At 33.1% G+C, this 21,500-nt stretch overlaps 1 protein-coding gene across 1 annotated transcript in view; it reads right to left on the bottom strand.

Annotated features, from left to right (window-relative positions):
- The window catches only part of LOC143463537 (uncharacterized), an 84,571-nt gene that overhangs the window by 19,196 nt on the left and 43,875 nt on the right, over window positions 1–21,500 (bottom strand). The window contains exons 14-28 of the mRNA XM_076962052.1: window positions 18,401–18,528; window positions 17,205–17,303; window positions 15,908–16,034; window positions 15,064–15,183; window positions 13,910–14,026; window positions 11,290–11,406; window positions 10,308–10,435; window positions 9,112–9,210; window positions 7,815–7,941; window positions 6,971–7,090; window positions 3,772–3,888; window positions 1,950–2,021; window positions 1,626–1,747; window positions 1,410–1,526; window positions 623–749 (exon numbers count right to left, since the gene is read on the bottom strand). Of these exons, the coding sequence (XP_076818167.1) occupies window positions 623–749; window positions 1,410–1,526; window positions 1,626–1,747; window positions 1,950–2,021; window positions 3,772–3,888; window positions 6,971–7,090; window positions 7,815–7,941; window positions 9,112–9,210; window positions 10,308–10,435; window positions 11,290–11,406; window positions 13,910–14,026; window positions 15,064–15,183; window positions 15,908–16,034; window positions 17,205–17,303; window positions 18,401–18,528 (1,737 nt within the window). The remainder of the gene's footprint in view (window positions 1–622; window positions 750–1,409; window positions 1,527–1,625; window positions 1,748–1,949; window positions 2,022–3,771; window positions 3,889–6,970; window positions 7,091–7,814; window positions 7,942–9,111; window positions 9,211–10,307; window positions 10,436–11,289; window positions 11,407–13,909; window positions 14,027–15,063; window positions 15,184–15,907; window positions 16,035–17,204; window positions 17,304–18,400; window positions 18,529–21,500) is intronic.

The raw sequence follows: 21,500 nt of genomic DNA, 5'->3' as shown, positions 1-21,500 counted from the left end.
TTGACTACATCAACTTAATTTGTATGCATACTTAGGATGTTGAGTCTGGATGTAGCCTAACCAAATTGAATCGATGACTGTGATTTGCTAGGTTAAAATTTCTTTGTTTCAATATGAATTTTTTATTTAGCATGTGTTCATGTTTAATTTGTATCTGCTTCAGTTCAAATGAATGTTAAGGACAAAAGTTTAGTTTTCTCTTAAACTTGAGCTACTTTCCTTCTTGCACAACTCAAAACAACTTTGTGACAAATAAAACAAAATAAACGAGAAGATATACTACTTTGCTGCTAATTTACTATGTCGAACAATTATTTTATAAATAAACCGATAACGATACCATGAATTATTATTTCCTTTTTAAAACAGAAACCAAATATACTGTATCATTTGTAAACACACAGTACCAACTGATGATTTAGAAAAAATAAAATTTACTGCTCAAAAACATCCAATTTCACATTGTCACAAAAAGCTGTTATCAATGTTGCCAATAAATTACTTCATTAGATGTATTAAATTATCAAGTAAATGTAACACAAAAGAAAAGATCACAAATCAGAAGCATGCAGCAAAAACAAATTTGCACAGTATAAATCCTCAAATCTGACATTGCACATACCAATCTCCCACACCAGTTGAAATCCGGAATGAGTGTATATAGTATCAGAGTGAAATTGAACTTTCATCGTGTTAGTTTCAGAAGTATAATTATTTGGAAGAACATTTCCACATAACCTGCCTGAAAGCTGCATTCAAAGTAAAACAAAATTTGAATATGATGATCAATAAACATTTCATTGGGTAACTAATATCAGTAAAGATTTTGTTGAAACCTTTAAGGTATGTGGGCCAGTCAGCTAAAGTAACCGGGTATGAAAATTATATGCACAGTTTTTTTTGCACTGGAATTCTTGCAGTTCCCAGAACGTTGCTTCAAAATTTTTCCCAATTCATATCACACAATTAAAACAGTAACAAACGAAACTTTCTTATATGATCTTCTCAATACCAATATGAAGTAATAATGTTTTTCTACCATGATATTTGTGGTGGCTAATCTTGTTTTTTGTTCTGAATTTTTTCTTGCTTGTCTACGGTGTATATATCATGTTATTCGCATTAAAGAGCATAATTTAAAAATTGATCAGTTTACTTTAAAAATCTCATAAAAATTTAACTTATGATTCCATTGTGAATGATTTAATGTATGCAAAAACATTTCTTGAAAACGGGTACATGACATAAAAAAAACAAAAAAACAGATATCTGTATAACTTGATATTTAAAATGGGATAAAACAGCACATTGTCATGATTCTAGCCGAAATAAGATGAACCCGTAACATTATCGTTTATTTTAAAGCATAAAAGCTTTTTATTAATACCATCAACATATGAAAACAGTACCTCGGCATCATCGTCAAACAGTACCAACCAATCCCAATTGCAACTTTGATTCCCAGGCTCACCGATTGCGCTTACATCCACTTCAACAGTAAAGTCAAGAAACCATATTTTTACGACCTGCAATTGTATTTCAATTCTTTGTACCATAAAGATTTCAAAAACATTCGATATAAAACAACTTAAATACGGTTACACAAAATCAGCGGTATCATTTACTTCTCTGAAACCAGCTTGAATTGTTGTTAAACAGTCAACAGAAATGTCATAGTTGCTGGGATAGTTTGGTGATGTTATTATACCAGTCTGATCATTCAGAAAGGCATTTGAACATATTGAATCTTAAAAAAAAAAGTTATGACTAAATTTCAAACTTAACATTTGTAAAACTATACAAAAAACAACAAGAACTATATTTCTGATAAACAATAAATTACAAAATAGAATTAATTCGGACAGACATTCGGACATTACGAATGTTGCAAACAAAAAAATGTAATCCAATAAAACAACGAAACTCACTAACATAAACATTTGACTTACCAACACACCTCCAAATACCAAAAATATTTACACAATTGTCAATATCACAAGAGGTCCTGCATTCATTAATCTCTGAAATAAAAACTTTGCTTTAATGGACTTTTATGGAGTTTAATTTTCATAAAACTTAAACTCCTTTGACAAGACAACATTAATTCTTTACTACATTAATTCTTTACTAAATTAATACTAAATTATCTTATTTAACAAACTCAATTAGTTTGATAATAATAATATCAAAGCTGGCTATATTTGAACAAATCATTGAATACAAGTGATTAAGTTATTAAAAACATATTTTACGAAAATTAATAAAATAATCAGATTTCACAGAATGATTGTAAATACAAGTTATTGGAACTGCAGTCTGCATCTACTCTCTAGTTTTGAAAATGGTGCTGACAAAAAACAACTTCTTGTTAGACAACGTCATTACAGTGATGAAGTAGATCATAAGTTAAGTCGTTACAAATCAAACAACAGTTTCACACAGACAAAAACTAGACTACCATAATACTGCATTGCAAAACAGTAAACAAGTGAAGAAGTGTGTTTTCTCTATTCGGTTGCATGTAAACCGAATGATGTGGATCACTGCCTCTACCCAAGCTCCAAACAACAAGTGAAAGTCAAAATGTGACAGACTTTCATCAATAACTTGAAAGCCTGCTTGTTAAAATACTTTCATAACATTTTGCAGTAGAACTCTAATGGACAAATTTCTAATGATCAAGAAGTTGTTAGCATGTTAGCAATTGGATATAACTGCACAAATCGCAATCAGCAAATTAATGTCCTGACGAATCATTATTTGTCACAAAAACATGTAAGTCCCACACACATCACTCCATACACACTTCGTTACATCAAAAATCTTTGTAGTTGTAGTAGAATGATAGTTCTTCTCATTGGTAATAGCAAAAAAACAAACAACATTCTGCTATACGCAACAACTTAAAAATCATACAAAATTGTATACGTTTGCACTCATTTTGTGTAGTAATAAATGCATGCATACAATAATTAATCAATAAAATGAAATTTACAAGACACGTCCGACAGTTGATACAAGTAGCACGCATCAGATGAGCTTAAAATTACTCATAAGTCTTATATTTTCTTGTTACAGTAATCATTAAAAAGAATTCAACAAATAAACAATAGCATCTGAAGATAACTGTTTAGAATAAACATTGTGAATAAAGTGCAAACTTAGCATTTTACAAAAACAAAAAAGTTTTTCTATGAGTGAACAACGCTTGAGGGTTACGGACCCAAATGACCAGCCAAATTATTTTTATGGAAAAAAGATTTAACCTGTTTCCCACAAAGCATAGTTCATAACAATGTTATTAATGTAAAACGAAGCCAATAAAGCAACTAAATGAAATCTTTCAAATAAATCAACAAGTGAAAAAAGACATTTTATCTCAATGTTTTTGTGTAAAAACTTATGATAAATTAATCAGTTTATGAAACAAATGTTTAAGGGCAAAGATAGTACTAAATATACAAAAACATGGGCCAAGCATAGAACCGTATCAGCTAAACAAGTGTTCGTTGAATGTTGGTTGAAAGCATTTTAACTACATTCAACACAATTGGCATGTATATTGACCTTTTGAAGTATGTAACACATGCAATGTTGTCATAACATGTTGCCATGTTTCCAAACAAAACTGTGACCCACGATGTACCAGATGTTGAAAAAAAATTAACAAAAATTATTTATATGCTGAAAAAAAATCATAATTAAGATCTGCAAATGCACATAAAATAAACAATACCAAAAGATAAAATCGCACGATCTTTTGTAACTTACCTGAACAAGCATATCCATCACCACTGAAACCTGATTGACACCGACATTTAAAAGAACCAAATGTGTTTTCACAATATGCATTGATGTCACATGGGTCGGAATAACATTCATCCAAATCTAAACCAAAAAATAAAAACTAAAAACAATTCTAAAAGTTATGAGTACAAGAATAACATACCCGTTGCAGTACTTCGGTTACTGAATTTTATTTGATTTGTCATAGTAATGGCATTTGTATAATTATTATCAATTATTATTATTATTATTATTATGGTGATCTGTGATACAAACTTAGAATATACACAGGAGCAGAAAAAAGTCAAAGGGTTATGATAAATGGATAATGCAGCATGAACAAATCTTTTAACATAAAAGAGATGCTTTTCGGCATAAAATTTATATACAATTTGTAGAGTGGGTAGAATCAAAATCTTCAACGATGATGAAGAACATAAGAATGTTCGAAACTAGTTAGCCAATAAAATTATGTATCTGCTTACAGTTTGTTTGCTTTTAGCAACTTCATGGTAAATATAATTTTAAAAATGATCAGGCATAAATGAAAAAGAAATAACTCATGAAACGTAATCAATATTCTAAGTATAACTGGTAACATTAACCACATTATATCATTTTTACTCATTGTATAAGCTGTATGTGTGTGTCAGTAGTATTCCTAGATGCTTGCCTAAAAAGATGCATGACCACTTGTAATTGTTTACTATAAGGTGTATAATGACCACAAGCCAATCAAAAGAAATCTAAAAAAACAATAAACCAAGTGCCCCAAAAGCTGCAAGTCATTATGAAACTGAGTCAGAGTGATATTGATTTAAGCGGTCTTTCATTCAGAAATTCTAACAATCTGAGTGTGTCTAGCCTGCCTAGTAATTTCAGACAGTTGCTTTATCTTGAATGTGAATGCATTAGAAAGAGCCCCGATGATCGAAAACAATTCTTCAATAAAGCCATGAGCAAAGATGCAAAAAAACAATAAACTGCTGAGTGCGATCAACACTAGACTAGACACTACAACATCAACACGCGCTTTCAAACTACCTAGAACAACCAAGTGGGTCAATTGACGCATAATACACATAAAATACAATTTATTCATTTATGAGAAAGAAAAATTCATAAAAAGAAAAAATTTATGAGAAAAACATCCTTGAAGTACAGACGTTCTTGCATTTTCTCCTTCTAAATGTCCACTGCTCGCAAGTACGTGCTACTCTCGAATAAACTTATCTTGCCCTAAAGGCGTTCAGGCATAACGGTGTGTCTACATTAAGATATTGCTATGATGAGTAGTAAATACCTTCGTTTGTAATTATTAGTAACTTCTGTAATGGTCTCTTCGTTAACACTGTTTGTTAAATCCCATGTTCCATTTGTTTTGGGAGAAGAAAATTTTATGATTTTAGTTCTTATCTAGCCTCTGCTCTGATGTAATCGCGTTTGTGTGTTTGTTGTGCATCCTATTGTTAAGCAAAAAGTGCGCTTAAATCGGTAAAAAAAGTAATTTATAAGTTAGTAACTTAAAGCTTGTAACTGAGCTTACTGTGTTTGCAATTACAATGAGTTAATTTTGAGTTTATATGCTTTGTAGGTATAATTCCATTGTAAGTTTATTTCAGATTTATGTATTTAGCCATGTTACAATTCACCATTTAACGCAAAGTAAATTTTTTTTTGGTTTAAATCAATACAATTAGCTACAATAAGCATGTTTCGTATGCTGAATGCCAAATAAAACTGACTTGAATGCAGGCGGTTAACAAAAAAAATATGGGACCAGACAATAACTAAGACACCAACCAACAGCTTTTGAAATCAACTTATTAAGCAGTAAGCTTATTTTTACAAAACTACTATACTAAAACTACTTCGCCAAGAATTTGTTGGGACTATCGTCTGTCTATTTTCAATGTAAAAGATTTTAAATTTTTGCTCGTCATCTTGATACAAGTTCCATTGCTGGATATTAAACCATCAGATGGATTTACTTTACAACTTAGATTTTAAAATCAGATCCAACCACAGTTACAAATAATATCTGATAGTATTATTCAAAGCATCTTGCAATTCATATTCAAATCATTCATTCATTCATCTTGTCTCCATATTCAAAGCATCTTGCAACGTCCGTGTCATCAAGTTTGTCTTATCTATCTTTTTCATTTATTCTGATAAAAATGCTTCCTGAAAACGCAGAACTTAGCTAAAGTACCTCAAGCATGCCAATATTATGCAGTTGCCAGAAAAAACACCCATTTCATTTCCCAAAACAGGCCTAAACTATGCCTAACCATAGAACCTTGAAAGACAATTTAGGAAATATGGGATCATAAGGTGGTTGATTATTTTTCATTCTTTTTTTGTTTAATCGATTTTGTCTTATTTCGTCATTTCAATTGTTTTCAATGTTTACATCAAATGTAAAAAAAAACTATCAGACTTTTATCAAGACCAACAATATAAGAACAAGAATATTTTGCACATGTTTAACAAGAAAGCTCCTTAATAAACATGTGCCAAATACTAACTTAAAAACAGATATTCGCAAATATCTCAAAAATTATCAGACATTAACAAATCCACACAACATTCATTAAAGCAAGCGTGAAATTACCTGATTGCTTACAAAGATTAACACATACACTTGTCATTCAAAACATCATTCAGTAGATGGTTACAGTAGAACCAAAAGTCCTTTTTAAGAAAAACAATGAAAAAATTGGAAAAAGGTCTTAATTATTGTAACGTTAACATGTACATTAACATAATTCACGCAATGTAATTAATGACACCGAGTTTCTATTTTACCAGGTATAAGCAAAAAAATTGCATAAATGGCTGTTTATCTAAAAAATCACCATCTGTTTTTCGTAGCAACCAACACTATTAGACGATGAAGTATTTTATTAAAAGCTATGAAATTATTGATAACTGATTTTTGTCATCATATTCAAAAAGGTTGACACTTAATTTCAAATAAAAAATTCGAGCAGTTCTATCTTATAGACTTTGTACATATACTTAATGTGCAAAGTTAGCCTAAAAGTAAGCAACTTATCTTCACTGTGGTTTGTACGTCTACCAGTGACCAACAGCGGGGTGTACAAATACAACGTTTAATGAAATTATCTAACCAAAAAATTAATACACGCATGCTTTAAATTAAGCAAGTCGAGAATACCTTGGCACGAACTATATGCATCTCCTGTGAAACCTTCAGGGCATTGACAAGAATAAGAGCCATTAGTGCTTGTGCAAGTTGCATTAACTCCACATGGATCAGAAGCACATCCAATCCCAACTAAGCAAAAAATATTTTAAATGCATTAAAATGAAAGCATAAAAACATACTAAAGATGCACTAAAGAGAGAATTAACATGCACTGAAAAAAAAATTTTACAAAAGTTTATTCTTGAGGTATTTCGATTTTTGATTCATTACGTCTGGGTATAGCTGCTGTAAATTAATCTAACACTGTTTATGTAGAACTTAACGAATGCACATACTGCATACAGGTATCAACAAAACATTGATTTCTCAGCCAAACAACTTGAAAACGACACTATTTAGCTTAGAGCAAAAGTGTCCAAATCAAATACACAGACTTGATAAGTTACAGCAGTTCTATTATGGAACACATGATTTTTTACAAAGAAGTTAAACACGATCAACTTACATGTATCATACAAAAGACTTTTTTGCTATTAACTCCGCAGCGACTTTATTTACTTACTGTTACAGGTATGCATTGCATTTTTTTGTCTTTTTTTGAAGTATTTAGTGAAACGACAACGCCATGCTTATTGCTTAGTAGTAACATAAGTAGCAGAGACGCCATTTGCAAAGAGAAATTTAACAAATATGTCATAAATAACATTCCCTATAATTAAGATAATTGCAAAATTTCCTAACAGCGAACGACACCAGTGCTCTATTAATTGTACATTTTTGATAGCTTTTATATGTACCATAATAAAGATTAAAATTAAACTAAAATAATGAAAAAACTTAAAAACTCTCAAACCTATTGTCCACTGCAATCGAAATCCTTCAAATGTTCTAGATGAGTCAGTTTTAAATTTAATGGTCAAGGAGTTTGTGACAGACAAATTAAAACCTCGCAATTCATTTCCACACTTTGGACCAAGAGGCTGCAAAATATATGATAATCATTAGGTCTGATACAATCTGTACAAGATATGTCATATACACAAACATAATTGTATGTCATCGACTCCGTGAATGTTTGAGGATGTCCGTTAATGTTTAGGAAATAATAAATAACTTCAGTGAAATCGTTTGAAAAATGCAATTAGTGGAAAAGAATTGAACCAAAAAGCCAACCAACTGATAAACCATTTCAAAAACTGATATCTAACATTCACGAACCAAAATCAACTTTCCAAAACTTCTTTTACAAACTTTAGAAATTGTTACAGTCAATGTCACTGAGGTAACAATTCCAATCATTAATTTCCTAACACAACAATTAGGTCCTTTTCATTTCCTGTAGGAACTACAGCGGACAGCAGAATGTGATTTGTAGAGTAGCACCCTGATGATGGTTATATTTATAAGTCTCAAATAATAACAAACCGCTTTTATCAAGCTGAAAACCTAACCCTTTCCATTCATAAAAACAATAAGCTTAAATTCTTTTTTAATTTATTTTAAATATTGTAACAGAATTGGTGGGTAACTAATTCCCGCTATAGTCTCTGCATAGCCACAGCAAGTATTGTACACATTATTATAGGCTGATTGACATCTAAAAACTGAAAACTATTACTGTAACACACAAAAGCGATAAATGTTGATACATGTTTAGGAAAAAATTTATTACTGACAAGCCCTTGGTTTCAAGAACTGTGTGCAATCAAATTTCTTTGTTTTTAGAAATTTGTGTACGTAATAACCAAAGTTAAATGTTAACAAAATTTTAAGGATCTTTCATTTATGAATTGAGAGAAAACCTAAGAAAAAACAAACCATAAGAATGTTATATGTTATTATGGTATCTGATGTTGCAAGGAAGTCAAACGGTATCCACCATGTGGCCATTTTGTTTATTGACAAAGAGTTTGTCATTGTTGTCCTTAAATTTTATCTTTCTTCTTTTAAATCCTTTCATAAGTTGGAGACATTGTTTCACATATACGTAAGATAATGTGAGCTTAAACAAGTTTAATGAAAACATCGTAATGTTCTAAAATGTTTGAAGTTACAAATGCTGTGTAGGTTTTCCAAGCAGTTGAAAAATATTCTGAAATAGATCAATATTCAGTACAGCACAAGCAATCAAGCAACCTTTTGTACAATACCTCAACTTCACCATCAGATCCATCTGTGATGTCAAGATAGTCATAACTGCAAGAACTATGTGATTCAAGTTGAAAATCGAGAAACGAAATTGCTATTACCTTAAAAATATACAATTAAATTTGTATTGTGATAACAGCCTAACACATCAATACATATCAAGTACAGTGAAACCTCGTTAATCCGTACCACGATGAACCGGAATCCCCGCTATCCGACACAAAACTGCCGAGAACGGATTTCTTCCTATGCATTTTACCCCTTTTATCCGGAAACCCCGCTGTCCGACTCCGACACAAAAGTTTTGGAACAAATGTGCTAAATCAATAGCAATAAAATCCGATAAACCGGATTATTATTAACAGTTAAGCGAAAATGATTCACGATTGTCCTAATACAGTATGTTAGTTTGTGGACGAAACAATAGCCGATTATTATCTACGCATAATTGCGTTGCGTTGCATAATGACGTTGTAGCAGCGGTGACGGTCCTATTCGTTGTGGCAAGCCACTTTGTCAGTTACAGCTGAGTAAGCCGCACAGCTTTTTAGTCATACTATGAAATACTGTACAGTATTTTAGAAACGAAAAAATAAATTGTTCATTAACACTAACAAACAACGCTTCCGCGGTCGCAAAAAAATATGTACATTACGTAGGTTGAGTGCGGCAATCTATTGAAGACATACTGCTGCGACTCAATCGTGCTATCAGCTTTTGATATCGCATTGCGCAAAAATTGGAAACAGGCCTAAGAAAGTTCTAGACTGCTGGTCTCGCCGGAATGCTTCGCCATGCAAGAGCGGTTGTCAAACCGATTTGCGGCCGCATGATCGTCACTTCTGGCTTAGAGCATTCGTGTTTAATACGGTGGTTCTGGGGTTCGACACTGGGTCGGATCATACAAAAAATATAATTTTATTTTAGTTGCTGTCCAGCCTGAAACTCGGCACTTAGAATTGGAGTAAGGTGCATACTGCGTTTTGAACACGGTGCTGCATTTGCAAGATTGATTGATTTTTTACTTTCCAATAATCCGGAAACCCCGCTAAACCGACATTTTTTGACGAAACGAAGTGGTCTGGATTAACGAGGTCTCATTGAATTCTACCTTTTCATTTTTCACAACTCTCTTCCACCTAACTTAACTCAAAGTTGATGAAAATTAAACAAAATTACAAGATTTTCTAAAACTTACATGGTCTGCTGGAGCCAAAATTGTAATGGAACACAGAACACTATTTGGGTAATGGTCAGGAAAATTTGGTGAAGCCAAAACACCACTCGCGTTAGTTAGTGTACTGTTGTCAACATCACATATTGAAACTACATAACAAGTAAAAAAATAATAGAACTAATGTACGATAACAACTTTGACATACATAAAACTGACCAAACAGTTTCAAAAACAGACATACTTAAAAATTATTGAACCTATTTTTGTTTTGCAATTCAAGTTTTGAAAAACTTGAAAGAAAACCTCGAAACAAATGCTCCTAGGAAGTTAGTAGTGGGCATTTACTACTGTGGAAGTCAGCATCAATCAAATATTCCCACTCACCCCTTACACCCTTACCCATGAATACCCGGTTCGATAAACACAAACCTTAACAAGAAATAATGGACAAGTCTAAATTGGCTTGATATTTACACAAATCATGGTAATATAATCTTGATCTATGATCTAAGGAAAGTTTTTACACGACTTAAACTCGGCGATGATTTCTCATTGCTCGAGCCTAGGATACAGAGGTAAGTTTTTGTACATTTTCAATTTGGTTAGTGGATTTTTTACATAATGTTACCGAAAATTTGGAACTGTTCACCAGGACCACCCAACAGTAGCAGACATTGTTAGTACTTGCCCAAGGGCATTGCAACGATAGCGGTATCAAACAGCCTACTCCAACAACTCAACTATCAAGTCGACATGATATATATATATATGTGCAGAGTAGAGAACTTTTACTATAGATTGCTACTTTCTTATTCTTTAAATAACTCACTTTTCTCCCATATATAACATAGATATTTTTGAAGAACATATAATTCTGCAGCTACAAGAGTCAGCAGACAGCATAAAATGCTGACAAGTAATACATATTAACATATGTTGCAGTACAATACAGTAGGATCAATATATATTTGTAGTGGACTTAATTTAAGCAAAACTTGCTTACTTGAACATACACCTGCATTTTTTACGTAACCTTCAGGACAATCACACATAAAAGAGCCAATAGTGTTTGTGCATGTTGCAATGACATCACATGGCTTAGCAGCACATTCATCAACATCTGAAAAAAAACGTTTCATGTAACGCGCCAAAATGTAACAATATAGCTTTACATAAAATAAATACAAGAGACAAAACAATAAAACACATTTTATTATTAAGACCAAGTGTTGGCAACCTTTAGCATTACAAAAACCATTTGGCCCAGTTTCCAACCAATTAAATCGCACTCGGAACCAAAACACCTATTTGGCATTTATTGTATTTGTGATGTTAAAATGCAAAATTCTTTCAGTGTTGCAAACATGGCAGTTTAGCAAGATAGGCATGACATCATATTTAAAATTAACGAATTAACATATATATATATATATACATCCCAGTATTTTAACAAAAACTAAAGCTAAATGGCTATTATTTTTTCCTAATTAAGCTCGGCGTCTCCAGGTCACGGCAGCCAGAGTAGAGGGATGAAAGAGCTGCATGTGGTTGCCGACCTATGATTTAGAGTTGATTAGGTCGACAGTCCAACCATTCTCAATGACATGCTTAAGAACCAACTATACGGTGAGGTTTATAAACATCACAGTATTAGAGGAAAATATCGACGATAATTACTGCTATATAAATATTTTTAAAAATCCGTTTGTTAGGTACTGCAACAGAATTTTGAAACCGTATTCAATAGACAATAGTTCATTAGTTATCTTATGTGTGTGGTAAACATATGTAAGTGGTGAACATAAATAAACATGCATAATAAAAACACAGTTTTTTTAGATTTTCTGAGTATGAGATAAAATCCATAAATCGTTATTACCCAAACTATTCAAAATAGGTTTCTAAACAGATCGCGAAGATTCTTGTTTGTTTATTGTTGTTATTTTTTGTTTTGCGTATTGCTTTGGTTTTGCTTGTAGTTGCAGTTGCTTGTTTTGTTGTTGACATTATCCCAAAATATATCAAAACCTACTGCATGCAAATTATCTTTCATATTTCAATGAAGATAGGCCCGGAAATTGACCGAGAAAGACTTTCCTAATTCCTATTACAGTAATAGCATTACTAGAATAATTATACTTAGAATTAGATGTCTTATACAAAACATCACAAACAAACAAATGGATCGCGTGGGGATAGCAGGTCACATGTTGAAGGCTATTGTCCTTTCCGAATTTTACCATAACACTGGCACCATCAGTGACTGTTGCAACCACATCTTCTTTCAGGTTCAAACCAAAGCATTCCCATAGTTCTTCAAACAGCTTTACCGCCTTTGCTGCATTTATGCTTCCTTGAATACGAATCAGTCCCAGAGATTGAAAGACACCTTGAAAATGAACATTTATGTTCATGTTCCGTCGATTATGTGTAGACGTCATCTCGTCAAAAGTGATCAAAAAAACAAATATTTTTTTGTTTGATTGCGACAAACTCTTCATGGACTAGCTTTATAGTTTTCTCTATGCGTTTGATCACTAAATCCCTAACCTGCTGGTGGGATCTGGGCAAATCATACCCGTCATCCTTGAAAGCTCAACACAGTCGCTCACTCGTGCCAATTTGATTAAATGTAAGCCCATCCAGGGAAGTAAATTGACTAAGGAGTTCACGGAGGCTTGGCTTCTTTAACTTAAAAAAGGAGTCAATCTTTAGGACTTTACATTTTGGCTGATCTACTGCTGAAGCTTCCATTGGACACAACTTCCTTGCAATTTGACGTTTTCATTTCAATCGGGTAATTAGTCCCTTTGTACTTGATCCAGCAGCTTTCAAAACAGATTGGCATAGATTACATTTTGCTTTCTCTGTAGTTTTGCAGTATGAAAAGTTTCGTCATATTTAGCACTTTCTCTGTGAACTTAATCTTCAAAATTAGATATTTTACTTTGCTTTTATTAGACTTATATTTTAATTAGACTTTGCTTTGATGCAAGATGTAATGTGTAGGCTATAGAAAAAGGAGTGTTAGCATTTTTAATAGAATGTAAGTTTTTCTATCAGATAATATTTGTCAACCAGTGGACGGCAAGAATTCCCATTTTTGCATCTCGTCACAAGTCATCTCGACTTATATAAAGGATGTGCTGTAGGATAACAAACCTGGAAGCTGATTGACATATGCATGGCATTGTGTTTGTCTTTTTTCTGAAGTCTTCAGCAAAACGACAATGCCATCCTTATTGCTTAGTAGTAACATATGTAGCAGAGACGCCATTTGCGAAGTAAACTTTCACAAATATGTCATAGACATCATTTTCCCTATAAGCAGAACTTAGCTGAAGTACCTCAGCGGGCCCATATCATGCTGTTGCCAGAAAACAGACCATTACTATTTCCTAAAATAAGCCTAAACTATTCCTAACCATAAAACCTTGAAAGATAATATCGCGACTATACTAATACTTCCAACCATCAGTATTGCATGAAGTTGGGATCTTGGGGTCAAATATGTGCCAAATACTAACTAATAACAGAAATTTACAAATGTCTCAAAAATTATCAGACATCAACTAATCCACGCAAAGAGACACAACATTCTTTTAAAGCAAACATGAAATTACCTGAACATTCGAGTCCATTTCCTGTGTAACCGTCAAGACACTCACAAACAAAAGAACCATCGGTACTCGTGCATGTCGCCTTTTCATCGCATGGATCAGAAGCACATCCGTCTGCAACTAAATAAAAAATTGTGTACTTGAATAAGTTTTCTATTACAGATAACCTACAAAGATTAACACAAGCAATTGTCATTCAAAATTATTTATCATTCATTAGGTTCATTCAAGAAACACAGTTTTGAAAACATGTTTATTTTTGTTATTTCCAATTTTAACGTTATTAAAGGGTTACTTGGAAACTGTAAGTTCCTCCTCTAAATGCTTTCAACAGATCAATTTGAAAAAAATTTTGCAAATAAGACAAAAATTCATTTTTGAGAGAAACTACGAAAGAATTGATATTCTAATGATGAGATGTACTTCAACATAATCAGCGAAATTAAAATGACACCGTGTTTCTATTTTTCCTAGTAGAATGAAAAAATTTGTATTAAAGAATGATTTTCTACAAAATCACAATCTGTTTTTTTGAAGCAGATGTGGTATCAACACTATCAAAAGATGATTTATTTTGTGAAAAACTATGAAGTAATTTATAATAGATTTCTGTAATCATATTTAAAAGGGCATCAGGTTGATACTTAATATCAAATAAACAATTCTATTATCAATCAATCAATTTCTTTTTCGTCAAAGAGTGGTGGGGACGAAAAATCAAGACAGTTGTTACTAAAACGCGCCCATGAACAGGTAAAAGTGACAAAGTCGAAAAGCCCTAAAACGTGCTCCAGAGAAATAACGTTGATATTTCCTGGTAACAACTAGCACGGCCACTAAACCTATAATTAGTTAAATCCATAGAACATTAGTTGAAAAAGCGAAAATTAAGCAGACGAGCAGGTTGTGTGTTCAAGCTACTGATCAATGAAAATTGCTTCAATGCAGTAAATCATGCAGTTCTATCTCATTGCAACTTTTCATTTTGAACATATACTTAATATGCAAAGTAAGTCTAAAAGTAAGTAACTTATCTTCACTATGATTTGTACGTAAACCAGTGACCAACAGCGGTGTGTACAAATACAATGTTTAATGAAATTATCAAACCAACAAATTAATACACGCATGTTTTAAATTAAGCAAGTCGAGAATACCTTGGCACGAATTATATGCATCTCCTGTGAAACCTTCAGGGCATTGACAAGAATAAGAGCCATTAGTGCTTGTGCAAGTTGCATTAACTCCACATGGATCAGAAGCACATCCAATCCCAACTAAGCAAAAAATATTTTAAATGCATTAAAATGAAAGCATAAAAACATACTAAAGATGCACTAAAGAGAGAATTAACACGCACTGAAAAAAAAAATTTACAAAAGTTTATTCTTGAGGTATTTCGATTTTTGATTCATTACGTCTGGGTATAGCTGCTGTAAATTAATCTAACACTGTTTATGTAGAACTTAACGAATGCACATACTGCATACAGGTATCAACAAGACATTGATTTCTCAGCCAAACAACTTGAAAACGACACTATTTAGCTTAGAGCAAAAGTGTCCAAATCAAATACACAGACTTGATAAGTTACAGCAGTTCTATTATGGAACACATGATTTTTTACAAAGAAGTTAGACACGATCAACTTACATGTATCTTACAAAAGACTTTTTTGCAATTAACTCCGCAGCGACTTTATTTACTTACTGTTACAGGTATGCATTGCATTTTTTTGTCTTTTTTTGAAGTATTTAGTGAAACGACAACGCCATGCTTATTGCTTAGTAGTAACATAAGTAGCAGAGACGCCATTTGCAAAGAGAAATTTAACAAATATGTCATAAATAACATTCCCTATAATTAAGATAATTGCAAAATTTCCTAACAGCGAACGACACCAGTGCTCTATTAATTGTACATTTTTGATAGCTTTTATATGTACCATAATAAAGATTAAAATTAAACTAAAATAATGAAAAAACTTAAAAACTCTCAAACCTATTGTCCACTGCAATCGAAATCCTTCAAATGTTCTAGATGAGTCAGTTTTAAATTTAATGGTCAAGGAGTTTGTGACAGACAAATTAAAACCTCGCAATTCATTTCCACACTTTGGACCAAGAGGCTGCAAAATATATGATAATCATTAGGTCTGATACAATCTGTACAAGATATGTCATATACACAAACATAATTGTATGTCATCGACTACGTGAATGTTTGAGGATGTCCGTTAATGTTTAGGAAATAATAAATAACTTCAGTGAAATCGTTTGAAAAATGCAATTAGTGGAAAAGAATTGAACCAAAAAGCCAACCAACTGATAAACCATTTCAAAAACTGATATCTAACATTCACGAACCAAAATCAACTTTCCAAAACTTCTTTTACAAACTTTAGAAATTGTTACAGTCAATGTCACTGAGGTAACAATTCCAATCATTAATTTCCTAACACAACAATTAGGTCCTTTTCATTTCCTGTAGGAACTACAGCGGACAGCAGAATGTGATTTGTAGAGTAGCACCCTGATGATGGTTATATTTATAAGTCTCAAATAATAACAAACCGCTTTTATCAAGCTGAAAACCTAACCCTTTCCATTCATAAAAACAATAAGCTTAAATTCTTTTTTAATTTATTTTAAATATTGTAACAGAATTGGTGGGTAACTAATTCCCGCTATAGTCTCTGCATAGCCACAGCAAGTATTGTACACATTATTATAGGCTGATTGACATCTAAAAACTGAAAACTATTACTGTAACACACAAAAGCGATAAATGTTGATACATGTTTAGGAAAAAATTTATTACTGACAAGCCCTTGGTTTCAAGAACTGTGTGCAATCAAATTTCTTTGTTTTTAGAAATTTGTGTACGTAATAACCAAAGTTAAATGTTAACAAAATTTTAAGGATCTTTCATTTATGAATTGAGAGAAAACCTAAGAAAAAACAAACCATAAGAATGTTATATGTTATTATGGTATCTGATGTTGCAAGGAAGTCAAACGGTATCCACCATGTGGCCATTTTGTTTATTGACAAAGAGTTTGTCATTGTTGTCCTTAAATTTTATCTTTCTTCTTTTAAATCCTTTCATAAGTTGGAGACATTGTTTCACATATACGTAAGATAATGTGAGCTTAAACAAGTTTAATGAAAACATCGTAATGTTCTAAAATGTTTGAAGTTACAAATGCTGTGTAGGTTTTCCAAGCAGTTGAAAAATATTCTGAAATAGATCAATATTCAGTACAGCACAAGCAATCAAGCAACCTTTTGTACAATACCTCAACTTCACCATCAGATCCATCTGTGATGTCAAGATAGTCATAACTGCAAGAACTATGTGATTCAAGTTGAAAATCGAGAAACGAAATTGCTATTACCTTAAAAATATACAATTAAATTTGTATTGTGATAACAGCCTAACACATCAATACATATCAAGTACAGTGGGACCTCGTTAATCCGTACCACGATGAACCGGAATCCCCGCTATCCGACACAAAACTGCCGAGAATGGATTTCTTCCTATGCATTTTACCCCTTTTATCCGGAAACCCCGCTGTCCGACTCCGACACAAAAGTTTTGGAACAAATGTGCTAAATCAATAGCAATAAAATCCGATAAACCGGATTATTATTAACAGTTAAGCGAAAATGATTCACGATTGTCCTAATACAGTATGTTAGTTTGTGGACGAAACAATAGCCGATTATTATCTACGCATAATTGCGTTGCGTTGCATAATGACGTTGTAGCAGCGGTGACGGTCCTATTCGTTGTGGCAAGCCACTTTGTCAGTTACAGCTGAGTAAGCCGCACAGCTTTTTAGTCATACTATGAAATACTGTACAGTATTTTAGAAACGAAAAAATAAATTGTTCATTAACACTAACAAGCAACGCTTCCGCGGTCGCAAAAAAATACGTACATTACGTAGGTTGAGTGCGGCAATCTATTGAAGACATACTGCTGCGACTCAATCGTGCTATCAGCTTTTGATATCGCATTGCGCAAAAATTGGAAACAGGCCTAAGAAAGTTCTAGACTGCTGGTCTCGCCGGAATGCTTCGCCATGCAAGAGCGGTTGTCAAACCGATTTGCGGCCGCATGATCGTCACTTCTGGCTTAGAGCATTCGTGTTTAATACGGTGGTTCTGGGGTTCGACACTGGGTCGGATCATACAAAAAATATAATTTTATTTTAGTTGCTGTCCAGCCTGAAACTCGGCACTTAGAATTGGAGTAAGGTGCATACTGCGTTTTGAACACGGTGCTGCATTTGCAAGATTGATTGATTTTTTACTTTCCAATAATCCGGAAACCCCGCTAAACCGACATTTTTTGACGAAACGAAGTGGTCTGGATTAACGAGGTCTCATTGAATTCTACCTTTTCATTTTTCACAACTCTCTTCCACCTAACTTAACTCAAAGTTGATGAAAATTAAACAAAATTACAAGATTTTCTAAAACTTACATGGTCTGCTGGAGCCAAAATTGTAGTGGAACACAGAACACTATTTGGGTAATGGTCAGGATAATTTGGTGAAGCCAAAACACCACTCGCGTTAGTTAGTGTACTGTTGTCAACATCACATATTGAAACTACATAACAAGTAAAAAAATAATAGAACTAATGTACAATAACAACTTTGACAAACATAAAACTGACCAAACAGTTTCAAAAACAGACATACTTAAAAATTATTGAACCTATTTTTGTTTTGCAATTCAAGTTTTGAAAAACTTGAAAGAAAACCTCGAAACAAATGCTCCTAGGAAGTTAGTAGTGGGCATTTACTACAGTGGAAGTCAGCATCAATCAAATATTCCCACTCACCCCTTACACCCTTACCCATGAATACCCGGTTCGATAAACACAAACCTTAACAAGAAATATTGGACAAGTCTAAATTGGCTTGATATTTACACAAATCATGACATTATAATATTGGTCGATGATCCAAGGAAGGTTTTTACACGACTTAAACTCGGCGATGATTTCTCATTGCTCGAGCCTAGGATACAGAGGTAAGTTTTAGTACATTTTCCATTTGATTAGAGGATTTTTTACATAATGTTGCCGAAAATTTGGAACTGTTCACCAGGACCACTGAACAGTAGCAGACATTGTTAGTACTTGTCCAAGGGCATTGCAACGATAACGCCTCTTCATATCCAACACAACCTACTCCAACCACTCAATTATCAAGCCGACATGATATATTTATGTAAATATACAGAGTAGCCAACTTGTTCTATAGATTGCTACTTTCTTAGTCTTTACATAACTCACTGTTTCTGTTACTTTTCTCCCATATATAACATAGATATTTTTGAAGAATATATAATTCTGCAGCTACAAGAGTCAGCAGACAGCGTAAAACGCAGATAAGTATAACATATTAACATATGTTGCAGTACATTACAATAAGATCAATATATATTTTTAGTGGATTTAATTCAAGCAAAACCTGCTTACTTGAACAACCTGCATTTCTTCTGTAAACTTCAGGACATTCACAGAAAAAAGAGCCAATAGTGTTTGTGCATGTTTCAAGGACATCACATGGCTCAGCAGCACATTCATCAACATCTGAATAAAAAAAATTCATGTAATGTGCCAAAATGTAACATTCCTGTGGATGACGGGCGCTTTAGTGTTATATATTGCTGAGAAGCATAGACTTTGCGCTTATGATTGATGGCGGATCTAGGATTTGATGCCTGGGGAGACAGTTACAGCATCGCTAGCTAATTACGGAGAATGACTTACTGTAGGATAATAAACCTAAAAACGGATTGACATATTTTATTTGATAACTTAGTTGCTTTCTAAAGAGATAGAACAAAAATTGGGAATGCATGCATAGGCCTAAACACCAACTTACGGTAGCACAGACAAAATATGTTTATTGCATTCTGCTTAAACACATATATCATGTCATTGTACACAAATCTGAAGTCATCACATCAAATAAACAATTCCACCATAAATCAATAAATCAATTTATTTTTCGTCAAAGCGTGGTGGGGACGAAAAATCAAGCCAGTTGTTACTAAAACGCGCCAATGAACAGGAAGAAGTGACAAAGTCGAAAAGGCCTAAAACGTGCTCCAGAGAAAAAACGTTAATATTTGCTGGTAACAACTAGCAGTGCCACTAAACCTTGAATTAGTTAAATCCATATGACGTAAGTTGAAAAAGCGAAAATTAAGCAGACGAGCAAGTGGTGTGTCCAAGCTACTGATGAATGAAAATTGCTTCAATGCTGTAAATCATGCAGTTCTATCTCATTGCAACTTTTCATTTTGAACATATACTTAATATGCAAAGTAAGCCCAAAAGTAAGTAACTTATCTTCACTGTGATTTGTACGTAAACCAGTGACCAACAGCGGTGTGTACAAATACAATGTTTAATGAAATTATCTAACCAACAAATTAATACACGCATGCTTTAAATTAAGCAAGTCGAGAATACCTTGGCACGAACTATATGCATCTCCTGTGAAACCTTCAGGGCAATGACAGGAATAAGAACCATTAGTGCTTGTGCAAGTTGCATTAACTCCACATGGATCAGAAGCACATCCAATCCAAACTAAGCAAAACATATTTTAAATGCATTAAAATGAAACCATAAAAATATACTAAAGATGCACTAAAGAGAGAATTAACACGCACTGAAAAATAAATTTTACATAACTTTATTCCTGATGTATTTCAAGTTTTGATTCATCACATCTGGGTATAGCTGCTGTAAGTTAATCTAACACTGTTTATGTAGAATTTAATGAATGCACATCCTGTATACAGGTATCAACAAAACATTGATTTCTCAGCCAAACAACATTGAAAACGACATTATTTAGCTTAGAGCAAAAGTGTCCAAATCAAATACACATACGTGATAAGTTACAATAGTTCCATTAACGGAAGCCATAATTTTTTACAAAAAAGATTCAGTTACACATGAACAACTTAATATATCATGTAAATGACTTTTTTACAATTAATTCCGCAGCGACTTTGTTTGGATGCAAGATGCAGTACAGTAAGTAGGCTATAGAAAATGAAGTGGTTAGTTTTTCTATCAAATGAGATCTGCCATCCAGTGGATGACGGGCGCTTTAGTGTTATATATTGCTGAGCAGCACAGACTTTGCGCTTGTGATCGATGGCGAATCTAGGATTTGATGCGTAGGGAGACAGTTACGTCATCGCTAGCTAATTACGGAGAATGACAGACAGTAGGATAACAAGCCTAGAAACGGATTGACATATTTTATTTGGTAACTTAGTTGCTTTCTAAAGAGATAGAACAAAAATTGGGAATGTATGCATAGGCCGAAACACCAACTTACGGCAGCACAGACGAATTATGTTTATTGCATACCGCTTAAACACATATATCATGTCATGGCATAGAAATCTGAAGTCCTGGATCAAATCCTATCTAACATTAAGTAAAAATGTCAGTTAATCGCATACCGCTTAAAGGATTACGCCAGATTATGGCATAAGGTTTTTGTCTCATTTGCTGCTTTTGTTGGATAGATTGCATATTTTCGTGA

Source organism: Clavelina lepadiformis, chromosome 6 (genome assembly GCF_947623445.1).
Source record: "Clavelina lepadiformis chromosome 6, kaClaLepa1.1, whole genome shotgun sequence".
In the NCBI taxonomy this organism is placed as follows: domain Eukaryota; kingdom Metazoa; phylum Chordata; class Ascidiacea; order Aplousobranchia; family Clavelinidae; genus Clavelina; species Clavelina lepadiformis.
This window is presented reverse-complemented; position numbering and strand designations above follow the sequence as displayed.